General features: G+C 39.1%; 1 protein-coding gene across 2 annotated transcripts in view; it reads right to left on the bottom strand.

Moving 5' to 3' along the window:
- ACOT9 (acyl-CoA thioesterase 9) overlaps positions 1-21,530 on the bottom strand; it is a 30,180-nt gene that overhangs the window by 6,815 nt on the left and 1,835 nt on the right. The window contains exons 2-13 of one of the 2 annotated variants that reach the window (XM_060770105.2): positions 20,422-20,507; positions 19,859-19,885; positions 15,675-15,720; positions 14,828-14,998; positions 14,701-14,738; positions 13,705-13,788; positions 12,038-12,141; positions 10,285-10,358; positions 7,823-7,890; positions 3,761-3,872; positions 2,910-3,000; positions 268-353 (exon numbers count right to left, since the gene is read on the bottom strand). In XM_060770105.2, the coding sequence (XP_060626088.2) occupies positions 268-353; positions 2,910-3,000; positions 3,761-3,872; positions 7,823-7,890; positions 10,285-10,358; positions 12,038-12,141; positions 13,705-13,788; positions 14,701-14,738; positions 14,828-14,998; positions 15,675-15,720; positions 19,859-19,885; positions 20,422-20,507 (987 nt within the window). The remainder of the gene's footprint in view (positions 1-267; positions 354-2,909; positions 3,001-3,760; positions 3,873-7,822; positions 7,891-10,284; positions 10,359-12,037; positions 12,142-13,704; positions 13,789-14,700; positions 14,739-14,827; positions 14,999-15,674; positions 15,721-19,858; positions 19,886-20,421; positions 20,508-21,530) is intronic. The other variant, XM_060770107.2, reaches the window with a different exon arrangement.

Here is a 21,530-nt window from a genome sequence, read left to right as displayed (position 1 = left end):
TATAAAACTCAAGTAATGTCCCCACATATAGGCATTGGGGGGAAAGGTGAATGAGTGTTGGGAACATACGTAAAGAGGTTGACCTTCAGGTAGCGCTGGATCTACAGAGAAAGATGTCCTTCCCACCCACTACTAAGGAAAGAAGTCTAGAAGAGAGCCAGGTGAGCTATCCTCTCAGTGCCTTTGAGAGGATAGCTCTAGAACATGGCCATACAGCTCGAAAAACCTACAACAACCCTTTGAAACATGTTTCAGCTTATAACTTACGCAAAGTTGTAGGCACAAGCCCATCCCAATTCATATGCCTTCCTCATGAGAAATCCTCCAAAAATTCTGTTGAAAATGTTGCGTTTCTGTGTGCAGAAACATGGATGGAAACAACTAAGATTCATATCAACAATTTGCACAGCATATTGCCTTAAATCAGTGGTTCTCAAACTGTGGGTCCCCAGGGTTTTGACCCACAACTCCCAGGAATCCCAGACAGTTTACCAGCTATTAGGATTTCTGGGAGTTGAAGGCAAAAACATCTGGGGACACACAGGTTGAGAGCCACTGCCTTAAATGAATCTTGAAAATCATAGAATAGAATCACAGGACCATCCACTCCAACCCCTTGCAATGCAGAGACTTACAACTTCAAATCTCCATCAAGACTTCAATAAAAGAAGTAATAAGAAGCATTCTAACTAAGAATACAGCATTTGGTAATCTCAGACATGACATATAGTAATAGGTACATGAACTATAGTAATAGGTGCATAAACTGGCCTTTCCAAACTAAGGCAGTAAGAACTTGTGGAGTTCTTGCCATCCTCACAACTGGGTTATAGTTAAGTCTCCACTATGTTGACTTCATAGCTCCAGATTTCACCTCTTCTTCACCTATGGCTCTTTTCAAATGTACTTGTATTTATTGTCTTCTGGGTTGTATTTATAATTTTAGGAAGTATTTGAAGTAGATTAAAAAAGTAAAAAACAGTATACAGATGTGTGATTAATATCTTTAAAACTGGAGGAATAGAGGGAAATCTGTAAAGTTACTAGATTCCTCTGCTTGAGAAAGAAATGCAGATTTTAACTACAATGTCATAACTTCATGGCTGCAACCTTAATCACATGGCATTGAAAGCAGGATTCATCTCAAAGCAATGAAACATGAAACACTTCTATAAGTGATCAGGGTTTATATGGAGGCCCAAACTAACTGATTTATGGGCCATTTGTAAAATACATTGCAGCATTAAATGCCTGCTAATATGCTGAAGACAAGAAAGACTATATATAGCTTTATCTATGTACAGTTGTCTGTCTTGTCAGTGTATAACAGCATTGAATGTTTGCCATATATGTGTTCTGTGATCCACTCTTAGACCCTTCGGGGTGAGAAGGGCAGAATAGAAATACTGCAAATAAATAAATAAATATTTGTGCTGCTACAAGGATACTTAATTCTAGTAATACAGGTTACCCCAAGGGCATTAATGTCTTAGACATTAAAGAGCCTGGGATAAAATGGCAAGCACAATGAGTATGTTTCATACCTATGTGTAATTGCAAAATTGATCGGTATGTTCAAATAATGTATTAGTTTACAATAGCTAATTTACAATTCACAACAATTACCAAACAGAATGACAGCCTAATTTTTCTCTTACTAATCTGCAAGCAACTAATAACCAGGAATGCTTACATGGTGTGCTTTATTGTTTCTCCTCAGCTAGAAATAGCTTCAAAATAATAAAAATAATTTAATAAATTATTATTATTAAACTTTTTTTATACCCCGCCACTATCTCCCCTCAGGGACTGTATTGTTTCTCCTCAGCTAGAAATGGCTTGAAAATAATGTAATATTTTTGGTATTTAATTCTAAATGTTAAGATGAAAGCATGAACTGACACCAATATAATTTATGACTAAATAAACAATAAACATTTGATCACAGCAACTGAACAGAGATTCTAAAGTATCAGTTAATGAAAGCACCAAAATACAGTTTAGGTGTAAGCTATTTGTCTAATCGCATCTCCCCACATAGACCATCCTGTCCACTGTAGTCAGCGGAGGAGGCCCAGCTCTTGGTCCCACCCTGTCACAAGCTCGATTGGTGGGAACAAGAGAGGGGACCTTCTCCATGATCACTCCCCATCTCTGGAACTCCCTCCCCAAGGAAATAAAAACGGCCTCCACCCTCCTCTCCTTGAAAAAACTCTTGAAGACGCAGCTTAGCACTTTGGCATATGGAGAGGAGAAGGACTAGGACCCTCTAGATCAGTGGTTCACAACCTGGGGTCCCCAGATGTTTTTGGCCTTCAACTCCCAGAAATCCTAACAGCTGGTAAACTGGCTGGGATTTCTGGGAGTTGCAGGCCAAAACTCCTGGGAACCCACAGGTTGAGAACCACGGATCTAGATCAATTGGAATGTTGGTCTACCTACTTGTCCCTCGTGGCCACTTGGGTATACTTCAAGAACAACTATAATCAGCCAATTTCCATTTATTTTAATAGTTTTTATCATTTAAGATGTTTTAATGTTGAGTATGTGATTAGTGTAATCTGTTTCTATGTGATTATTTGTATCTTGTTTTTCATGTTGACATCAACTTTTTATACAACAAGTTCACTGTGATTATTATGTTTATTATATTGCATTATTGTAACTAGTTTTGGGGGGTTTTGTTTGTTTGTTTTTTGTTTGTTTTTTGCATTTGTCTGGGCATTAAATGCTTGCCTTTTTGTGTTGTAAACTGCCCTGAGTCCCACCGGGGAGAGAGGGTGGTCTATAAATAAAGTTTTTATTTATTTCATTAAAATACCAGTTTGGTTCAGGAGTCAAATGTCTTTTGGCCAAGCGGGAAAAGAACATAATACATTCATTTAGAAGTGCTAAAGCTGTGCAGATACCTCGGGATGGCAGATCTCCAAACTCTTTAATGATGTGTCTTGCATCCAAGTAGAGTTGGGTGGCAACACACGGCTCCGGAAACTCACAGTCCTGTGAAAAGGGAGAAGGAATTGAAATAGCAAAACAGCCATCACAGGCCAGTATTATGAAGCAAACTTGTCTGCTTATAGAATTCAGCCATAGGATGTACTGATAGCTTCCTTCATGTTGCTTTAGAAAAGGAAAGCTAAATAAATATAGAAAAATTACTTCACTTCCTCCATTCATGATGGCTATGTGCTGCCGCAAGAGTCAGAGAAATATGGTCTCTGCTAGATACAGAGAACAACTGTAGAAGGAGATTGTGAACCATCATGTCCTGCTTGTGAGTTGCAATCCAGCTCCTCCCCACAATGTTTTGTCACCATTTTCCAAAAGTCCCTTCCTTAATTTTATTTTGCTTCTGCTTATCTTTTGGTACATGATCCAAAGTTTGTGTACACTGAAGATCAGAAAGAAAAGGTGTCACTATCTCAACCAACCATGTTGACAATTCTGGATTTCAGAAATCCAGACAAGAGATGCTCAACCTGTACAAAGGCTCTGTGCAAAATCCAATTATAGACTTACATAAGTGTTGCTTTAACCACTGAACAACTAATTAAATGAGTCTACTCTAGGTAAGAAGACAAATGGATTCAGCTTTCCCCATCCAAAGCTTAGAATACGTATATATCAGTGATGGCAATAATCACTTGCACTTGATGGAAGGGAATAATAATATAATATACTTGAAAATTTAATAACAATCAAAATCAATAAAATTCAGTCCTAAGTTCTAATGATAGGTATTAGAGACTCTACCACTTACCTTGTGTCCAGTGTATTAAGAAACAAGTGGTGAATAATATTTCTTTCTTCGGCAGTAGGAGCCATTTTTAGCAAGGAAGCTCTACTAGAATCAACTCTTCTTGTCTTGTTCACTAATCAATTAAACAGAAAAAAACCATAAAAAAACAAATGAAAAAAATAAGGAATTAAAGATATCTCCATATTCTCCACTCTACCTTCGAACAGATCATGTCATGCTTTACATATCTATAAGAACACTTTGAACGGCGACCATATTAGAGATTTGGTTTGAAGAGATATTTCTGAGCTCAATAGTACATGAAAATTAAGACAAATCAAAAGAGGTGAATCATCCTTTATCCAAAATGCTTTGAATCAGAAGTGTTTTGGATTTCATTTTTTGGGATTTTGAAATACTCGCATTTGTATATACATGCAAAATGATATTTCTTGGACTTGGGACCAAAATCTAAACATGAAATTAATGTATGTCTCATATACAGACAGTCCCCAAGTTACAAACAATACAGATTATGTAGGTTTGTTCTTAAATTGAATTTGTAAGTAAGGCAGAACAGGTACATTTTAGGTGTGATTCCAGCCACATGCACACACACACACACACACATATATAAGCTTTGTTTTGCCGCCTGTACCTCTGTTCAGAAGATTTCATCTCACATTTTGTCCCTGTTATAATGAGATTTTGAAAATTTTGGCTTGTTGTGGAAACAAGGATTGGGGATAAAGCTTCAGTGGAGACACCTTTTTCCCCATTATAACTGTTTCAGAAGTGGATTTCCTTTCTTAGGGGTAGATTTCTCTCACTTTCTGTTGTCTCATCCCCATTCTTAACTATGAGTCATTTGTAAGTCGGATGTTTGTAACTCGGGAACTGCCTGTATTCCTTATACATACAGCCTGCAGGTAATTTTATACAATATTTTAAATAATTTGGTGTGGAAAATAAATTTTTGAGTTGGGGAGTATTTCACATTTCAGAAATGGGCAAGGCTTTAGAACAGCAGGTTAATCACCAAGTTGCAATAAATCCTGCCAACCAGAAGGTTGACAGTTCAAAGCCCAGGTCAGGGTGAGTGCCTGACCTTTCGCTCAGCTTCTGCCTACCTAGGAGTTCAAAAACAAAAATGAGTAGATAAATAGGAACCACATTAAAGCAGGGAGGTATTTTAGGCACAGTGTTTTGATCAGAAAAAGAAGGGCGTTAACAAAGAAAGCTCTTCGGAAAGGAGATAGAGTGACAGCACCCCCCGTGGTGGGAAATGAGCACAGCCTCCAAGGATGTTGAAATATGGGAAAAGCCTATATATACCTCTATGTGTTGTCTGTCTTGTCACTGTATAATTGGCATTGAACATTTGCCGTATACGTTTCTGTGATCTGCCCAGTTTGAGAATTTTTGTGTGTGTCAGGAGCAACTTGAGAAACTGCAAGTTGCTTCTGGTGTGAGATAATTGGCCATCTGTAAGGACATTGCCCAGGGGTCGTCCGGATGTTTGATATTTTATCCTTGTGGGAGTATTCTTTTATGTCCCCGCATGGGGAGCTGGAGCTGGCAGAGGGAGCTCAACTCGCTCTCTCTGGATTTGAACCGCTGACCTATCGGTCAACAGTCCTGCCGGCACAAGAGTTTAACTCATTGTGCCACCAGGGGATCCTCCCTTTAAGGTGAGAAGGGAGGAATATAAATACTGTAAATAAATAAATAAATTCCAGATAAGTGATGTTCAAAATGTTGCTGATTTGTTTGCCAGATTTAGATCACTAACCTTTATTTCATAAGTAAATTTCTTAAAAAATATTAATTTCAAATTATTTTCTGTCAGTAACCCCTTGGGCCATGAACATATGCAAATTAAGATAGTTTATTTATTTATTTACTTCATTTTATACTGCTTTTCTCACCCCAGGGGGAACTCAAAGCGGTTTTCAACATATTCACGGCAAAATTCAATGCTTCACAAACATACAAAAACCTAACATAAAATAACAATAACATATAACTATCAATTAAATCACAAAACTTAACTCCATTTAGATATTAAAACATGTAGTTAAAAAACAATATAAACATTAAAATCACATTTCAAAGTTTGATTGAAGAAGAGGATTGTAACAAGCTAATGAGAAGAATTAAATGTATTCCTGAAAATTAGCTATTTAATCCCTCAGTTCTTGTGGGTTTTTTCGGGCTATATGGCCATGTTCTAGAGGCATTTCTCCTGACGTTTCGCCTGCATCTATGGCAAGCATCCTCAGAGGTGAGGTGTGCTGGAACTGGGGGGAAAAAAGGGGTTTATATATCTGTGGAATGACCAGGGTGAGACAAAGGGCTTTTGTAAATTAGGCTAGGTGTGAATCTTTCAACTGACCACCTTGATTAGCATACAATGGGCTGACTGTGCCTGGAGCAAACTCTTCTTGAAGGTGATTAGATGTCCCTGCCTGTTTTTCTCTCTGTTGTTTTTGCTGTTGCAATTTTAGAATTTTTTAATACTGGTAGCCAGAGCTTGTTCATTTTCATGGTTTCTTCCTTTCTGTTGAAATTGTCCACATGCTTGTGGATTTCAATGGCTTCTCTGTGTAGTCTGACATGGTGGTTGTGAGAGTGGTCCAGCATTTTTGTGTTCTCAAATAAAATGCTGTGTCCAGGTTGGTTCATCAGATGCTCTGCTATGGCTGATTTCTCTGGTTGGAGTAGTGTGCAGTGCCTTTCATGTTCCTGGATTCTTGTTTGGGCGCTGCGTTTGGTGGTCCCTATGTAGACTTGTCCACAGCTGCATGGTATACGGTACACTCCTGCAGAGGTGAGAGGATCCCTCTTATCCTTTGCTGAACGTAGCATTTGTTGGATTTTCTTGGTGGGTTTGTAGATTGTTTGTATGTTGTGTTTCCTCATCAGCTTCCCTATGCGGTCAGTGGTTCCCTTGATGTATGGCAGGAACACTTTTCCTCTGGGTGGACTTTGAAAAACAAGCCCTGGAGACAGCAACCAAAAAGCCCACGATATGGTTCAGATCAAGGGAACCACTGACCGCATAGGGAAGCTGATGAGGAAACACAACATACAAACAATCTACAAACCCACCAAGAAAATCCAACAAATGCTACGTTCAGCAAAGGACAAGAGGGATCCTCTCACCTCTGCAGGAGTGTACCGTATACCATGCAGCTGTGGACAAGTCTACATAGGGACCATCAAACGCAGCGCCCAAACAAGAATCCAGGAACATGAAAGGCACTGCAGACTACTCCAACCAGAGAAATCAGCCATAGCAGAGCACCTGATGAACCAACCTGGACACAGCATTTTGTTTGAGAACACAAAAATGCTGGACCACACCAACAACCACCATGTCAGACTACACAGAGAAGCCATTGAAATCCACAAGCATGTGGACAATTTCAACAGAAAGGAAGAAACCATGAAAATGAACAAAATCTGGCTACCAGTTTTAAAAAATTCTAGAATTGCAACAGCAAAAACAGCAGAGAAAAACAGGCAGGGACATCTAATCACCCTTCAAGAAGAGTTTGCTCCAGGCACAGTCAGCCCATTGTATGCTAATCAAGGTGGTCAGTTGGAAGATTCACACCTAGCCCAACTTACAAAAGCCCTTTGTCTCACCCTGGTCATTCCACAGATATATAAACCCTTTTTTTCCCCCAGTTCCAGCAGACCTCACCTCTGAGGATGCTTGCCATAGATGCAGGCGAAACGTCAGGAGAAATGCCTCTAGAACATGGCCATATAGCCCGAAAAAACCCACAAGAACTGAGTGATTCCACCCATGAAAGCCTTTGACAAAGCTATTTAATCGTTTGATTGTACACATTATTTTAAACTATTTTTAAATGAAGAAACGAGCAGGAACCCTATAGGTGGATTTTTACATCCCTAAATCTTCAAAAATGGAGTGACCACAAGAAGTACATGAATTGCGTAGTTCTTGTGATTTAGTAATCACTTTTCCTTCTCTTATAAAATTCAACACTCCTCATTTCAAGAATTGCCATAGCCAGATATCCACCCCATTAACCAAAGAAATAGATCACGTACATTCTCCTTCACTGAAGATTTTTTCCTCTTCTGGAGTCTCAAGAATCAATGGGTTCACAAATGCTGGCCTGCAGATAGTTTGAAAAATTACATTCAAAACAACATATTTTTTTTCCTGAGGGGGAAATAAGCCATCATTTGCTCCAGTCCAGCACTGTCGTGCACATATAATATTTGCTTATTGCCCAAAATATAAATTACTGAAACTGAAAAAGAAGTTGTTTGAAGAGGATAGTTAGCCTATATAAGCCAAGACATGTTCATTTAACAACTTAAGCCTGATTCTCTAATTTATTTATTTTTTGAGCTGATGGGTGTGAAGATCCCTTACCTTGCCAGCCGGGGTGGCAGGGCCTAGGAAGAGACAGGCTAGGTAGTTTCAGCTTAGAAGGCCTGGCAGAGAGCGGCAGGAGCCATTTTGGTTTAGGGAAAAGCTCCAGTGCAGAGAGGGGGAGTGGCCTAGGCCTGGGCCAGCCCTGAAACAGCCAGGATTGGCTTGGTGAAAGGGGGCGGAGTTAGACAGTTGGAGGGAAAGAGAGAAGCTGCTTTTAGTCAGTTCAGTTCAGTTCTGGTTAGTGTTAGAGTCAGAGTAGGATCAGAGAAGCTTGTAGGAGTTCCTGATTAGAATAGGCAGTTTGCCTGAAGTTTGCACAGTGAAGTAGGCTGTGGCAAACTAGTTACAGCTATTTAAGAAAGAAGTAGCTGGGTTTTGTAATAGGAACTGTAACCAAGAAAGAACCATTCTCTCATGCAACCGATACGCTTCTAAGAACAAGAACACTTTAATTGTAACAGCCAAGCTCATGAAACTGCAATCTCTTCATTCTGTAACTTTTACTTCAATAAATTTTTCATGTTATTTTTGAAACGTAAGCCTGAGTCAAGTGCCATTTGTGGATCTAGTCCCTTTGTTTTTCTTAATTCAACCTCATCTGTTTTCTTATAAAGAAGCCCTTCTAAAAGTCACAGTACTTGGTGGAATAAAAAGCCTTTTAATATTTTAAATAGCTAGAGGGTTCCTGATTATTTGGTTTATGGTGGCAGCGAAGGTTTTAAAATAGAGAGTCATCCCCTCAAGTGTTATCTAAGTGCCAAAGTGGTGTGATTTCCTTACTAAAGGAGGGACAGTGGTGGGATTGTTTGCCCCTTGTCCAGTTATATTGTTTGGCCTGGTTATTATAATTGGTGTGGCAGTGGTGGGTTTGTTTGACCCCCTGCCCAGACGGCCATCCAGCATATCTTTATAATGGGCACTTTTAAAAAGTGAGTAACAAGGGTATAATTATAAAACAGCTTCCATTTGGCCACGTTCAGGCATGCAATGGCTATCAAGACAGTCATCGCTCATCACAAAATGTTCATTTCATAGAAAAGCAAGCAAGCAAGACTAAAGATAAGTAACTTGCTTAAGACTTACTGATGAGGGAGAGATCACACTCCTAGACACAAAAACAAACCCACTTTTGTTGCAAAATAGTTCATTTTATAAAGCATTAAACCATAGTTCAGAAGGGTAATCACATTCATGAGAAATTAATTAAAGATTTTTTTCGGATTGAAAGAGGCAAAGGAACTTAAGAGCTCTAAACATTACTTATATCTCTACTGTAGAACTAATATAGTTTGACACCAATTAAACTCACATGTTTCAATGCTACAGAGTCCTGGAAGTTTGGTATATATGAAATTGCTGTTTGGTGAGGCACCAGCATTCTTTGGTAGTAAAACTACAATTCCCTTTTTTTCATGTGAGGAGCAACTTGAGAAACTGCAAATTGCTTCTGGTATGAGAGAATTGGCCGTCTGCGGGGACACTGCCCAGGGGACACTCGGATGTTTTGATGTTTTACCATCCTTAGGGAGCCCCCGGTGGCGCAGTGGGTTAAACCCCTGTGCAGACAGAACTGAAGACCGACAGGTCGCAGGTTCAAATCCGGGGAGAGGCGGATGAGCTCCCTCTATCAGCTCCAGCTCTTCATGCAGGGACAGGAGAGAAGCCTCCCACAAGGATGATAAAAACATCAAATCATCCAGGCGTCCCCTGGGCAACGTCCTTGCAGACGGTCAATTCTCTCACACCAGGAGTCACTCCTGACACGACAAAAAAAAAAACCATCCTTATGGGAGGCTTCTTTCATGTCCCCACATGGGGAGCTGGAGCTGACAGAGGGAGCTCATCCGTGCTCTCCCCGGGTTCGAACCTCTGACCTGTCGGTCTTCAATCCTGCCGGCACAAGGGTTTAACCCATTGCGCCACTGGGGTTCCATACAATTCCCATGATTTCATAGCACTGATCCATGGTAGTTAAAGTGGTGTAAAATGGCATTGACTTTACAGTGTAGAATCATCCTAAGATACATGAGTTTTAATAAACCTTCCAATTTTCATTTCCTTCTTTTTTCACAATCAGAAAGATTTGTGTTCTGTAAAATTATTTCCAATGATTTGCTAGAAGCATTACCTTTTGTTTTCTGGATCACGAGCCACCATGACAAATGTTGCATCTAACACAGGGCCATAGATACCATCATTTAACTAAAAACAAAAACAATAGGAGATAAATGACATTTAGTGGCCTATCCAGCTCCCACTGATAATGCAATGAAAATCTTCGTATTTTGTTTTGTGTGGATTTAATTTTTATCTTTTCTTTTAATATTCTCAAGCATTCCTGCTATAATTGAAAGTCACCCTTTTATTAAAAGCACTGCTTTAGTATAATGTAAATCACTTCATACGGAGAAAAATGATAATAAATTTTATTCAATGGTTCCCATTGTCTTCATCTCGGAAAACAGAACTGAAAAATGACCTATAATAACTCCAAAATTAAGGAAAAAAATCTGATTTACTCTATTTACTCAAATCTAATGCTCATCTTTTTTGGCAAATTACCGAACCTTGCCAAAATTAGGTTCACATAATATGGCAATCTTACTGCCCACACACACTTATGGTACATTCAGAACCAATACACTAAACCATTTCTACATGGCATTAAAGAGACAAACTCATCCTGAAGTAGGGATGGAGAGAACATTTGGAAATATTTTGAAATGGTTGAAAAATGTTTCTGAGTTTCAAGAAATCCTGATTTAAAGAATCCTGAACTGATGAGGATTTTTGCAGTTTGGGTCATATTCTGGTTGTTTTGAGCAAGAAACATTTTCTGTTTGGAAACAGCATTTTCTGTATGGAAAATTACTGCAAATCTATTTTGTCTAAAATTTGCTATGCAAATGGATGATTTGCATAAAATCAGCATTTTCTACATAGTAATTCATATTTCTGCATGGAATTATTATTTCCATGCAGAAAATTATTTCCATATTTTCCGTACAAACAATCACAAGTTAATTTTGTCAAGAATAAGTCCTGAAGTGTAAATTACTTTCAATAACTGTGTGGTTTTCAAAGACTTTCTGACAGCCAGAAGAAAAATACTGGAATTACTTGTTATTTATTTTGTGTCAAAAGCATTACATAAATAGTATAAAACTGATAAAATAAAGGGAACACAAGCAACTAAATAATTTTTGACTAAAAATGGGCAACAGCGACCTCATTGTCTGTAGCTTTAAACAATTCTTCCTCTGTGCATGAGGCAGGGCATTGTGGACAAGTATACAGATGCAGAATTGTTTGTTCTGCTCCACAGTCTCACAAGGTGGAGGATTGTTCTAGGTAATGCCATTTAGCCAGGTTGTCTTTTGATCTGCCCACTCCATTTCTGAGTCTGTTCAGGGACTTCCAAGTTGCCCATTCTTGGTTGACTCCGGGAGGAAGACCCTCGTGGGGAGCCATCCAGTTGGAATTTCCTGGTTTAGCTGCCCAGAGGGATACTCTTGCTATTGCTAATTACTTGTTGTAATCTTTGAGAAGAAACTCAGTGAAGAATTATATCCTTACCCTGAAACCACCAAAACTAGGCAAAAAGTACTAACAGTACAGAATACACTGTGTGCTACTGGTATCATATGCTAGGAAGTCTTGTAGTTTTTCTGTAACTCATCTCCCAATAAGTACTTTCATATTATTCATATTATGATTAAAAATACTGCATTATTAAATTTGAGCCTAGAAAACCTTATTAGGACCACAGCTCAGGCAATTGCAGGCCAGTAACATTTACAAGCTATACATTGTAGCTACTCAGATCTAGGATTCCTTATTTTTATTTACTTGCTTACTTGGAATAATTTGCCACCACTCACCTGAAGCATGTGCATTTTCACTTCCATTGAGGTCCTCCCTACCCATGAAACATTTCCAATGAATTTGATATCACGATCTGGATGAATGTGTTGCTCCCATAAACCTAACAATGTAGAAATACGAATCAAAGAACAAGACACTGAAGAATGTCAACAAAAAGAAACATTTGGCAGTAGCAATGGAACAGATTGGGATCAGAAGTGGATGTGTCTCCTTTGCAGGAAAATTTGAAGTAGAAGTTGGGCCAGCAAGAACTAGAGATGCCATATTTGCATCGTGCATTGTAGTTCCTACGCTGAAGTTCCTTCCAATTCTACAAATTTATGCATCTAACCTTGTTAAGCATGTGGATTAAGTCGATGCATGAAACATTTCCAATACATTAAAGCTTACCATAAATAAATCGTTGCCTGAGAAGTGTATCCTAATTTCCCCCAGGTACTTTCTTAAAAAGTCACGAAAAGTCATGTAACACCTTTCCCAAAACAGATGTTACAGTCAAAGGAGGGGGAATTTGGTGCAGCAGCGATATCATTTCAGCATAAATGCATATTTACTATAACTTTTATTTTATTCTATTTGTTCTGGAACAGCTGTTCCAGGAACTCCAGATTTATTTGCTGTGTTTAAATGTTTGTGTGCAATCCCATGCTTGGGATTTTGCAACAGGGGGTTTCCTGTTATAATTTGCATTTATAAGGTAAGTCACCTGCCAGTTATAGTTAGGTTCCCTGATCCCGCCCCTTTTTGAGTTTTGGAGGGAAAAAAGCCATTTTGATTTAGTTCTCACAGAGAAGCCTTGCGCACAGGACATAAAACGAAGTGGCTCCTGTAGAAAAGCTTCGTCTTTTACAGCTTGGCCGGGGTTATACAGCCCTACGGCTTGGCCAGGAGACATACAACCACAGCTTGGCTGAGGGGCTCCAGCCGGCCATCACAGCAACCTGAACTCCTTCTTTTTCCCTGGAGGTCTACAAAGCTCTGTTGAGGCAAGGGTCACTCGCAGAAGCCAGACGCAGTTGGTACCGGGTGCAGGGGCTCCACGTCAACAGAGGCAAGTACAGACTGCCCAGATTAGAAGCTAGGATTTCCCCATCAGTTAGTTACAGTTATGAAGACAGTGCCTGTTCCTAGGGGACAAGATTTGAAAGAGTCTATAGACTGTTAAGAAAACCGTTAAAGTACCTGTTTGTTCCTGTTTGTTCCTTAATAAAAGAACTTTGTTGGACTTACTTTAAGCATTCTAAAGACTCTGTTTGGGGGAATCTAAGGGCCTTTATTCTGAGGCAGCCCCGGCCTCCCGTTGGGCACAGAGAATTTATGTCCTGTGTACAGTCTAATGTACAGGCCCAGCGTGCGACAGCACACTATTTCTTATAGCCTCCTTCTTCTCCAAACCAGAAACCAGTCAGGCTTGTTATAAGATTTTCAAATAATACAAACAGAAACACAACCGTATTAAAACATTTTAAAGACAAGTAATATCCCTGGCAAACAGTCAGTTGACATAAGCCTGTCTGAATCAAAACTCTTTTCTTGTCTCTGCATGAAAAATTTTGCCTGCCTGACCCAGTTATTCAACTGCGAGGATGGATACAATGCAACACACACAACAGTGCGTGTTGCCAAAACGGATTATTGAATGGGTATACCAAACAACACTTACCAATTTTATCCACCAATGCTGTAACAATAGACAGAGGAGATCTTTGAGCAGCGTCATGTTTTGTGTGGGTATAACAAATAAGAACTGCGGAAAAGTAATAAGAAAGAGTGCATCAATTATTCTCTGTATTTATAAAATGTTTTCATCTCTCCTACAAGCAGTATGGAGCTGCAGTGGAGCAGCGGATTCAACCGCTAAGCTGCAGAACTTGCTGACCAGAAGGTCAGCGGTTCGAATCCACTTGACGGGGTGAGCTCCCATTGTTAGCCCCAGCTTCTGCCAAACTAGCAGTTCGAAAACATGAAAATGTGAGTAGATCAATAGGTACCGCTTCGGTAGGAAGGTAATGGCACCATGCAGTCATGCTGGCCACATGACCTTGGAGGTGTCTACAGACAACGCCAGCTCTTCGGCTTAGAAATGGAGATGAGCGCCCCACCTCCCCAAGAGTCGGACTTGACTAGACTTAATGTCAAGGAGAAACCTTTACCTTTACTACAAGCAGTAAATCACCGGAAGAGTGACAAAAAAATCAAAAGGACTTTCAAATGATTAACACAGTAGCCTTTATCACTTCTCACTAATCTAAAACCAGCTAACTTGACGACTGTTATCAGAAATAAGATGGAGCAAGGGCAAACTGCAATAATATGCAGCTGTACATAAGATAATATGTGCATTCCTTAACCTATTAACAACACATTGTGAACATTTTCTCTCTAAGTTGTTTTTTGTAAGGACAACACTAGTGGGAAGTAATAATATCCCACTAGTTTAGTGGGAGAAACAATGCTAGATATGGACCTATAGGACAGAGTTCAAATCTCTGCTCAGTCATGATTCCTTTGTATAACCTTGGGCAAAGTACATATATCTACTTCACGAAAAGTTTTACATGTCAAAATCTTAAACGTAAAAAGTTTTTTCCCAAAGAGAAAATTGCTCATTATTCAAATGATCAAATCACTTAATATGTTAATTTTATTCATTACATACCTCCTAAACTATCGAGATCTTCAAGAATTCGGCCAAACCTATCAAAACAAAAGTGTAAGGCAATGAATAAAACTCTGTGAATGGTAGGGCCCCAAAATGAAATGCAAAAAAATAGAACTATCTTTACCTGACTGTATTGTGCACATTAAGGTATTTCTCTCTTATTTCAGGCTGGCTTCCCAAAGGTAGGATAACTTCTATATAGCTGTCACTCATCTTCCTTGGCGGCAACTCAGCCTGGCTTTTAGCAAGGAGTGTATTTAAGGCTTTTCGTTCATTCATTGCTTGTACGTGGTCTCTGAAGTGGAGGAATAGCCAAAACAAATTATTCCAAATGAGAGGGAAAAACAGAACCTAGGGTCAAGGTACAACTTCTGCAACATAACTATTAAAATAATGAGTTTTAAGATGGGAATTATCAATTCAAACTTAACCATAACCATGACTAACCATGACTTAGGGTGCGTATACACTGTAGAATTAATGTTATTTGACACTTTAACTGCCATTATCCTGGGAATTGTAGATTGGTAAGTACTCTGGCAGAAGTCCCTTCCACACAGCTGAATAAAATCCCACATTATCTGCTTTGAACTGGAATATATGGCAGTGTGGACTCATATAACCCAGTCCAAAGCAGATATTGTGGGATTTTCTGCCATGATATTCTGGGTTATAAGGCTGTGTGGAAGGGCCCAGAGAAAGTGAACAGTTTTATAAAACTACCACTCCCATGATTCCATAGCATTTAACCATGGAAGTTTAAAATCTAACTCTATGTATTCTTCAGTGTAAATGCACCTCACTTTATCAATTAGATAGGTTATATTATATGTTTCATGCCAATTTTTTGCAATGTAGGAAGAACAACACTGACATTTCTTCAAGGTGTTCTGAACGACTGTTCATATTTCATAGGATCATTTCATAAAGTAATGCAACTACAAAAAAGTTGAAGTTTACAAGTCCCATACCTCCAGTTAGTAGATGCTCCTACTATCTCTCTCAATTTATTTCGCACTGAAAGAAAACAAGGATCAGTTAGGAAAACCTGATGGCATAACAATGATAAAACATTTTTTATAGAAATAGAAGTGGAAGCAAAGTCATGCAAAGAGCATCTGAAAAGCAATACCCAGTCATATTCATTCCTGCTCTAGTGGAAGAATCCAACTATACCTTTCCAAGTAGTGACAACCATGATAATCAAACAAATGTAACATGGCTTTAAAAAAAAGAAGCAGAATTCACTCTAAGTCTGGATCGAAACTGCCCTATATTCTAGGACCTGATCCCAGATTATCTGCTTATCCCAGATTATCTGGCAGTGTAGACTCAGGCTCCTTTCACACAACTGAATAAAATACCATATTATCTGCTTTGAACTGGAATATATGGCAGTGTGGACTCAGATAACCCAGTTCAAAGTAGATATTGTGAGATTTTCTGCCTTGATATTCTGGGCTATGTGGCATTGTGGAAGGGCCCTCATATAATTCAGTTCACAACAGATAATCTGAGATCAGATCCCAGGAGATAGGGCAGTGTAGATCCAGCCATAATTAGACATCCTCCAAAAGTAGATTTCAAATCCTTTAAGCTAAATGTTGCAGAAAGAATTAAACAAGTCAGATCCTTTTCAGAACTGGCTTTCACCCAAAAAAGTCAATCATGCCCCTTCTACACTGCTATATAAAATCCAGATTATCTGCTTTGAATTGGTTTATAGGGCAGTGTAGACTCAGATAATCCAGTATAAACCAGATAATGTAGTAATTATCTGTTTTGATAATGTTGGACAAAATGTTATGGTGTCACATACACTAGAGCAAGAATGAGATTATTTATTTAGTTGATGGTCTGCAATAAAGAAAGAAAAGAGAAGTGGAAGCATAGAGATGTATTTAAAAGCAGGTTCATTAAAATATGCATATTTTACAGCCAGAAGACTCTCCTCTGGAACAGCTGTATTACAAATATAAAATCCGTTTAAATGCATTAGTGCAAAGCTCAGCATTCATAGGCTTTTCTGATTTTCCAAATAAGTTACACCTTAATATTCTATACATTCCAGATCAGCCAGACAACTATATTCTTGATCAGCTGGACAACTATATGTACTTCTTGGCAGCACCCTGCTTCTAGTTTATCAACAAAGGAATGTAATAGTGCCTTTCATGTAGTACATGATCCTATGTATGTTCTGTGTATTCAAGTCATTTACGTCTTATGGCAAGCCTAAGACAAAGTTGTCATGGGGCTTCCTTGGCTTGCCTTGTTGCAAGGAGGTGTTGTTACTGCCTTCCTCTGAGACTGAGAGTGTATGATTTGCCTGAGGCAACCCAGTTGGTTTCCATGGACAAGGGGATATTTGAACCCTGGCCTCCAAGAGTTTTGGTCCAGTACTCAAACCACTACACCACTTTCCCAAGTGATAGGAAATTGCAGAAGAAAACAGTGCAGAGCTTATATTACTTTGGATAAGCTTATTGGAAACAAGGAAACTTGGTGATCCTTCAAAGCATGCAGCACAACTACTAATCCCTAAAAATATCTAGCGCAAATGTCTGGACTCCTGTAATCCTCCAGATCCATTGTAGTTCAGCTAGACTCCTCAAGTTCTCTATATGATCCTGCCAAACAAAATGGTCCTTCTCTTTCTCTCTAAATCATAAAGTATGTAACAAAATATGAAAAAAAATCTGTTCTTGGTTTGAAAGTGTAATTCCTGTTTAATCGTGCAATACTATAACCAGTAGTGGTTATTTATGCAGCATGTTGGCAGGAGCATAATGTCTAGAACCAGGGAAGTCATGCTACCCTTCTATTCTGCCTTGGTCAGACCACACCTGGAATCACACTGTGTCCAACACTGTGTTCAATTGTTGACAGGCTGGAATGTGTGCAGAGAGGGGCAACTAAAATGGTCAAGGGTCTGGAGAACTAGCCCTATGTGGAGCAGCTTAAAGAGCTGGCCATGTTCAGCCTGAAGAAGAGAAGGCTGAGAGGAGACATAATGGCCATGTATAAATATGTGAGGAGAAGTCATAGGGAGGAGGGAGCAAGTTTGTTTTCTGCTGCCCTGGAGACTAGGACGTAGAACAATGGCTTCAAACTACAGGAAAGGAGATTCCACCTGAACATGAGGAAGATCTTCCTAACTGTGAGAGCTGTTCAGCAGTGGAACTCTCTGTCCCAGAGTGTGGTGGAGGTTCCTTCTTTGGAGGCTTTTAAACAAAGTCTGGATGGCCATCTATTCGGGGGGTGCTTTGAATGCAATTTCCCATGTTCCTGGCAGGGGGTTGGACTGGATGAGGAGGTAACTTCCAACTCTATGATTCTATTATTCTACTCCAGAAACTTCAATTTTTTGTGGCTGCCACAAACTATGTTAATTGGTTCAGACTTGATGAGATATTAATTGGAAAACTATAGCAAAATGTGCTGCAGGATGTCTCACAAAAATAAAGTTTTTGCATTTCAACAAACTTTTTCCATTTTTTAAATGATAGAACCAATTTGGAAATGACATTTATAACCAAGGAACAAAAATCATGCTACATTGTGTAATCCTAACCGCTCCGAAATGAGGTTAGAAGACAAAGAAATTATGAATGAGCACCAACACTATGGGAGCTCACACCAACACACTGACTCATATAAGGCTTTCTAGTCAATCCTCACAAAACTGTGTAGCTCTTTAGAGATTGTGATCCTTAATACTGGGGACATTCATGAACACAGGTTTCTAAACAACTACAAATAAGGCATCCTGAGATTCCATATTGCTTACGTATTATTTTGCTCTTTCTCACAAAGAAAAGCATGCAGAGTGCTTTAGATTTCCTACTACCTGAATCACTGAAATAGGAATAGTCATGAAAACAAAGGAAGTAAAGGCAACACAGCTCAAGGAAGCATACAAAGCACGCAAAGAAGTGACAAAGAGGAAGCATAATTGTTGAGATATATGGCTACTTGAGAAAAAGAATGGATCAGAGATAAAGAGCACTTAATGAGAATTCAGTAAGCAAAGTGAAAAACCTAGGAGGGTTAGTCAGACTACATTCATGTGGCTGGACCAGCACTTATTTCAAAGTGTAGGGAACTGCCATAATCTTTAGGAAGAACTTGTCATTCCCTCATTACTTCCTATAGAATACACTTGAATGGCTGTAAAGTAGTAGCCATAAGGGAGCCTTGAACTGCTGGATAATGCGAGTCCAGAAAACAAGAGGACACTGAAATGCAGTTTATTGGCCAAAGGCTTCCAGGATGAAAACTAATCTACTGTTGTTGTTTTTTTTTAAAAAAAAAAAACTTCTGTCTCTCTGATCTCTTATCAACATGACTAAAATGACCTGCAAGTATACATAGACTAATGTGTTGTCAAAGGCTTTCATGGCTGGAATCACTGGGTTGCTGTGAGTTTTCCAGGTTGTATGGCCATGTTCCAGAAGCATTCTCTCCTGACATTTCATCCACTTCTATGGCAGGCTTCTTCAGAGGTTGTGAGGTCTGTTGGAAACTAGGCAAGTGTTAGGTCTGTTAGAAACAAGGAGGAAACTATGAAAATGAACAAAATCTGGCTACCAGTATTTAAAAAGCTCTAAAATCAGGAAGTAAATAAAGAACAACACTAAAAAAACAGGGGAATTCTAGACAAGACTCAATCCGGGCCAGCTAACACCTCCCAACAAAGGATCCTCCCAGGGAGCAACCAGCCAGTCTTTGAAGTTGCAAGGCCATTAAATGCTAATCAAGGTGGCCAATTGTAACAGTCACACTTGCTTCAAACAGACAAGACTTCTTTCTCCCACACTGGATATTCTACAGATATATAAACCCCACTTGACTAGTTTCTAACAGGCCTCACAACCTCTGAGAATGCCTATGGCCTAAACAACAGGAGATAATGTTTCTAGAACGTGGCCACACAGCCTGGAAAACTCACATCAACCCATAGATTATGTTATGATTAATAAGACATGCTGGTTTTGCTTCACAGTTTGAAACCATCACCAACAAACAACAGGAAATTGGTGTCAGAAAATATGAATGTAGATTTTTTTCATTAACCCATCAAGAAAGATTGATAGGAACAAGACAGCATAGATGCAAAGTCATATTAAAATGCATACAGGTTACCATAACACACCATTATTCACATGAATTGGTAACTGTCCTGTGAAGGAGAAAAAGCAATTTAGATTAACTGCAAAAACATAAAAAGAAAAGGGAAAATACCCAACTTGTATTATTTTCTGCCATTACCACACTCAGTCACAAAACAAAGAATATTCACAAGTGCCTATTAATGTATTTTATTCTAGTAATCATTTATTGGCACTCCAGAATTAATATATTCCTCATATGTTTTCCCAGACACGTACAGAACTGAAGAATATTGAATAATTGTATTTTCTTTCTCTTCACACTCAATTCGATTTTATCCTGCCATTTATCTGATCATTTCCCGCCAGAAGTGGAGGTCTTGTATTAAGCAGCAAAAAGCTGCCCAAAATTACTTATTGTAAAAGTTTCTCATCAGTATAAACTTTTTAAAAAGCAATTTACTTCCTCCTTCATACCCATACTCAAATCCACGAAGCACAGTATAGCTCTTACTTCTATGTTACTCTTCAGTAGGAGACTCTACAAAAGAGAAGATATATACATTTTGGGTCATGGGTCATGTGTTGTCCAGTTCTGATATATTACCTTCCTCCATTGTAGTCTGAAAGCCACTGGTGGATGATGTCAGATTCCTAGCCAGGAGAGGACATGCCTTGCTTAGTGAAAATACACTGAAATAGAAGAATTAAGCACATTGTCAACACCAGTGTGACACTACTGAACACATTAAGAGCACAATCCTTGAAGTCTGCTGGATGAGATATTACAAAATAACAATGAGACTTGTCCAATCCTCCAAATATTGGGTTCTTTACTCCAATCACCTCTTGACCAGATAGCCAATGGTGAGAAATGGTAAGAGCTGCAGTTTAACTACAACTGTAGGGACACAAGATTCAGACTCCTGATATATAGAGAGGTATGTCTACACCAGTGGTTCTCAACCTGTGGGTCCCCAGATGTTTTGGCCTTCAACTCCCAGAAATCCTAACAGCTAGTAAAGTGGCTGGGATTTCTGGGAGTTGCAGGCCAAAACATCTGGGGACCCACAGGTTGAGAACCACTGGTCTACATTATACTGGCAGAATACCAACAGAGATAGAGATTATGCCACTACCATGATAAGTACGCTGTAGGAATACCTGAAATATGCCACTGAGAAAGGATGAATGGATAGGACAGCAGCACACAGGAGAGAAGAACACTTATCCCATCTAAATGCTTGGCCACATCTTGTTAATGGCACGAACAGTGTCATATCGAACACAAAGAACTAATGCTCAAGAGCTATGCAGTAAGGCCTCCACATTTGCTGGTGTCAGGTGCAGAGGACCCCCACAAAAAGTAAAAAACAAACAAACATTAATTGAAAAACTACCACTTTTAAACCGAAAGAACTCCTCTCCAGGAATATTTAGGTTCTCCAGCATAGTAATATGGTCAACTTCCACTGGAAATGTTCTCTCTAAGAGGACTTGTGCTGGAGCATGTCTTCTTAAACTTATTCTACTCGCGACCTCTTTCTGACAGAGAAATTTCTACATGACTCCAGGTATAAAGGGATATCAAATAAGTATAAACATCAAAACTTTACTGAAAATAGACCAGCATCTGCAAGACTTGCTAAACAGGCTGCTTTTCCTCTTTGTGCTGTACAGCTGAAGCATTTTCTTCAGAGTTCACTGTAAACACTG

This window comes from Anolis sagrei, chromosome 3 (genome assembly GCF_037176765.1).
Source record: "Anolis sagrei isolate rAnoSag1 chromosome 3, rAnoSag1.mat, whole genome shotgun sequence".
Lineage (NCBI taxonomy): Eukaryota > Metazoa > Chordata > Lepidosauria > Squamata > Dactyloidae > Anolis > Anolis sagrei.
The sequence above is the reverse complement of the archived record's forward strand: the minus strand, read 5'-3'. Positions and strand labels throughout refer to the sequence as shown.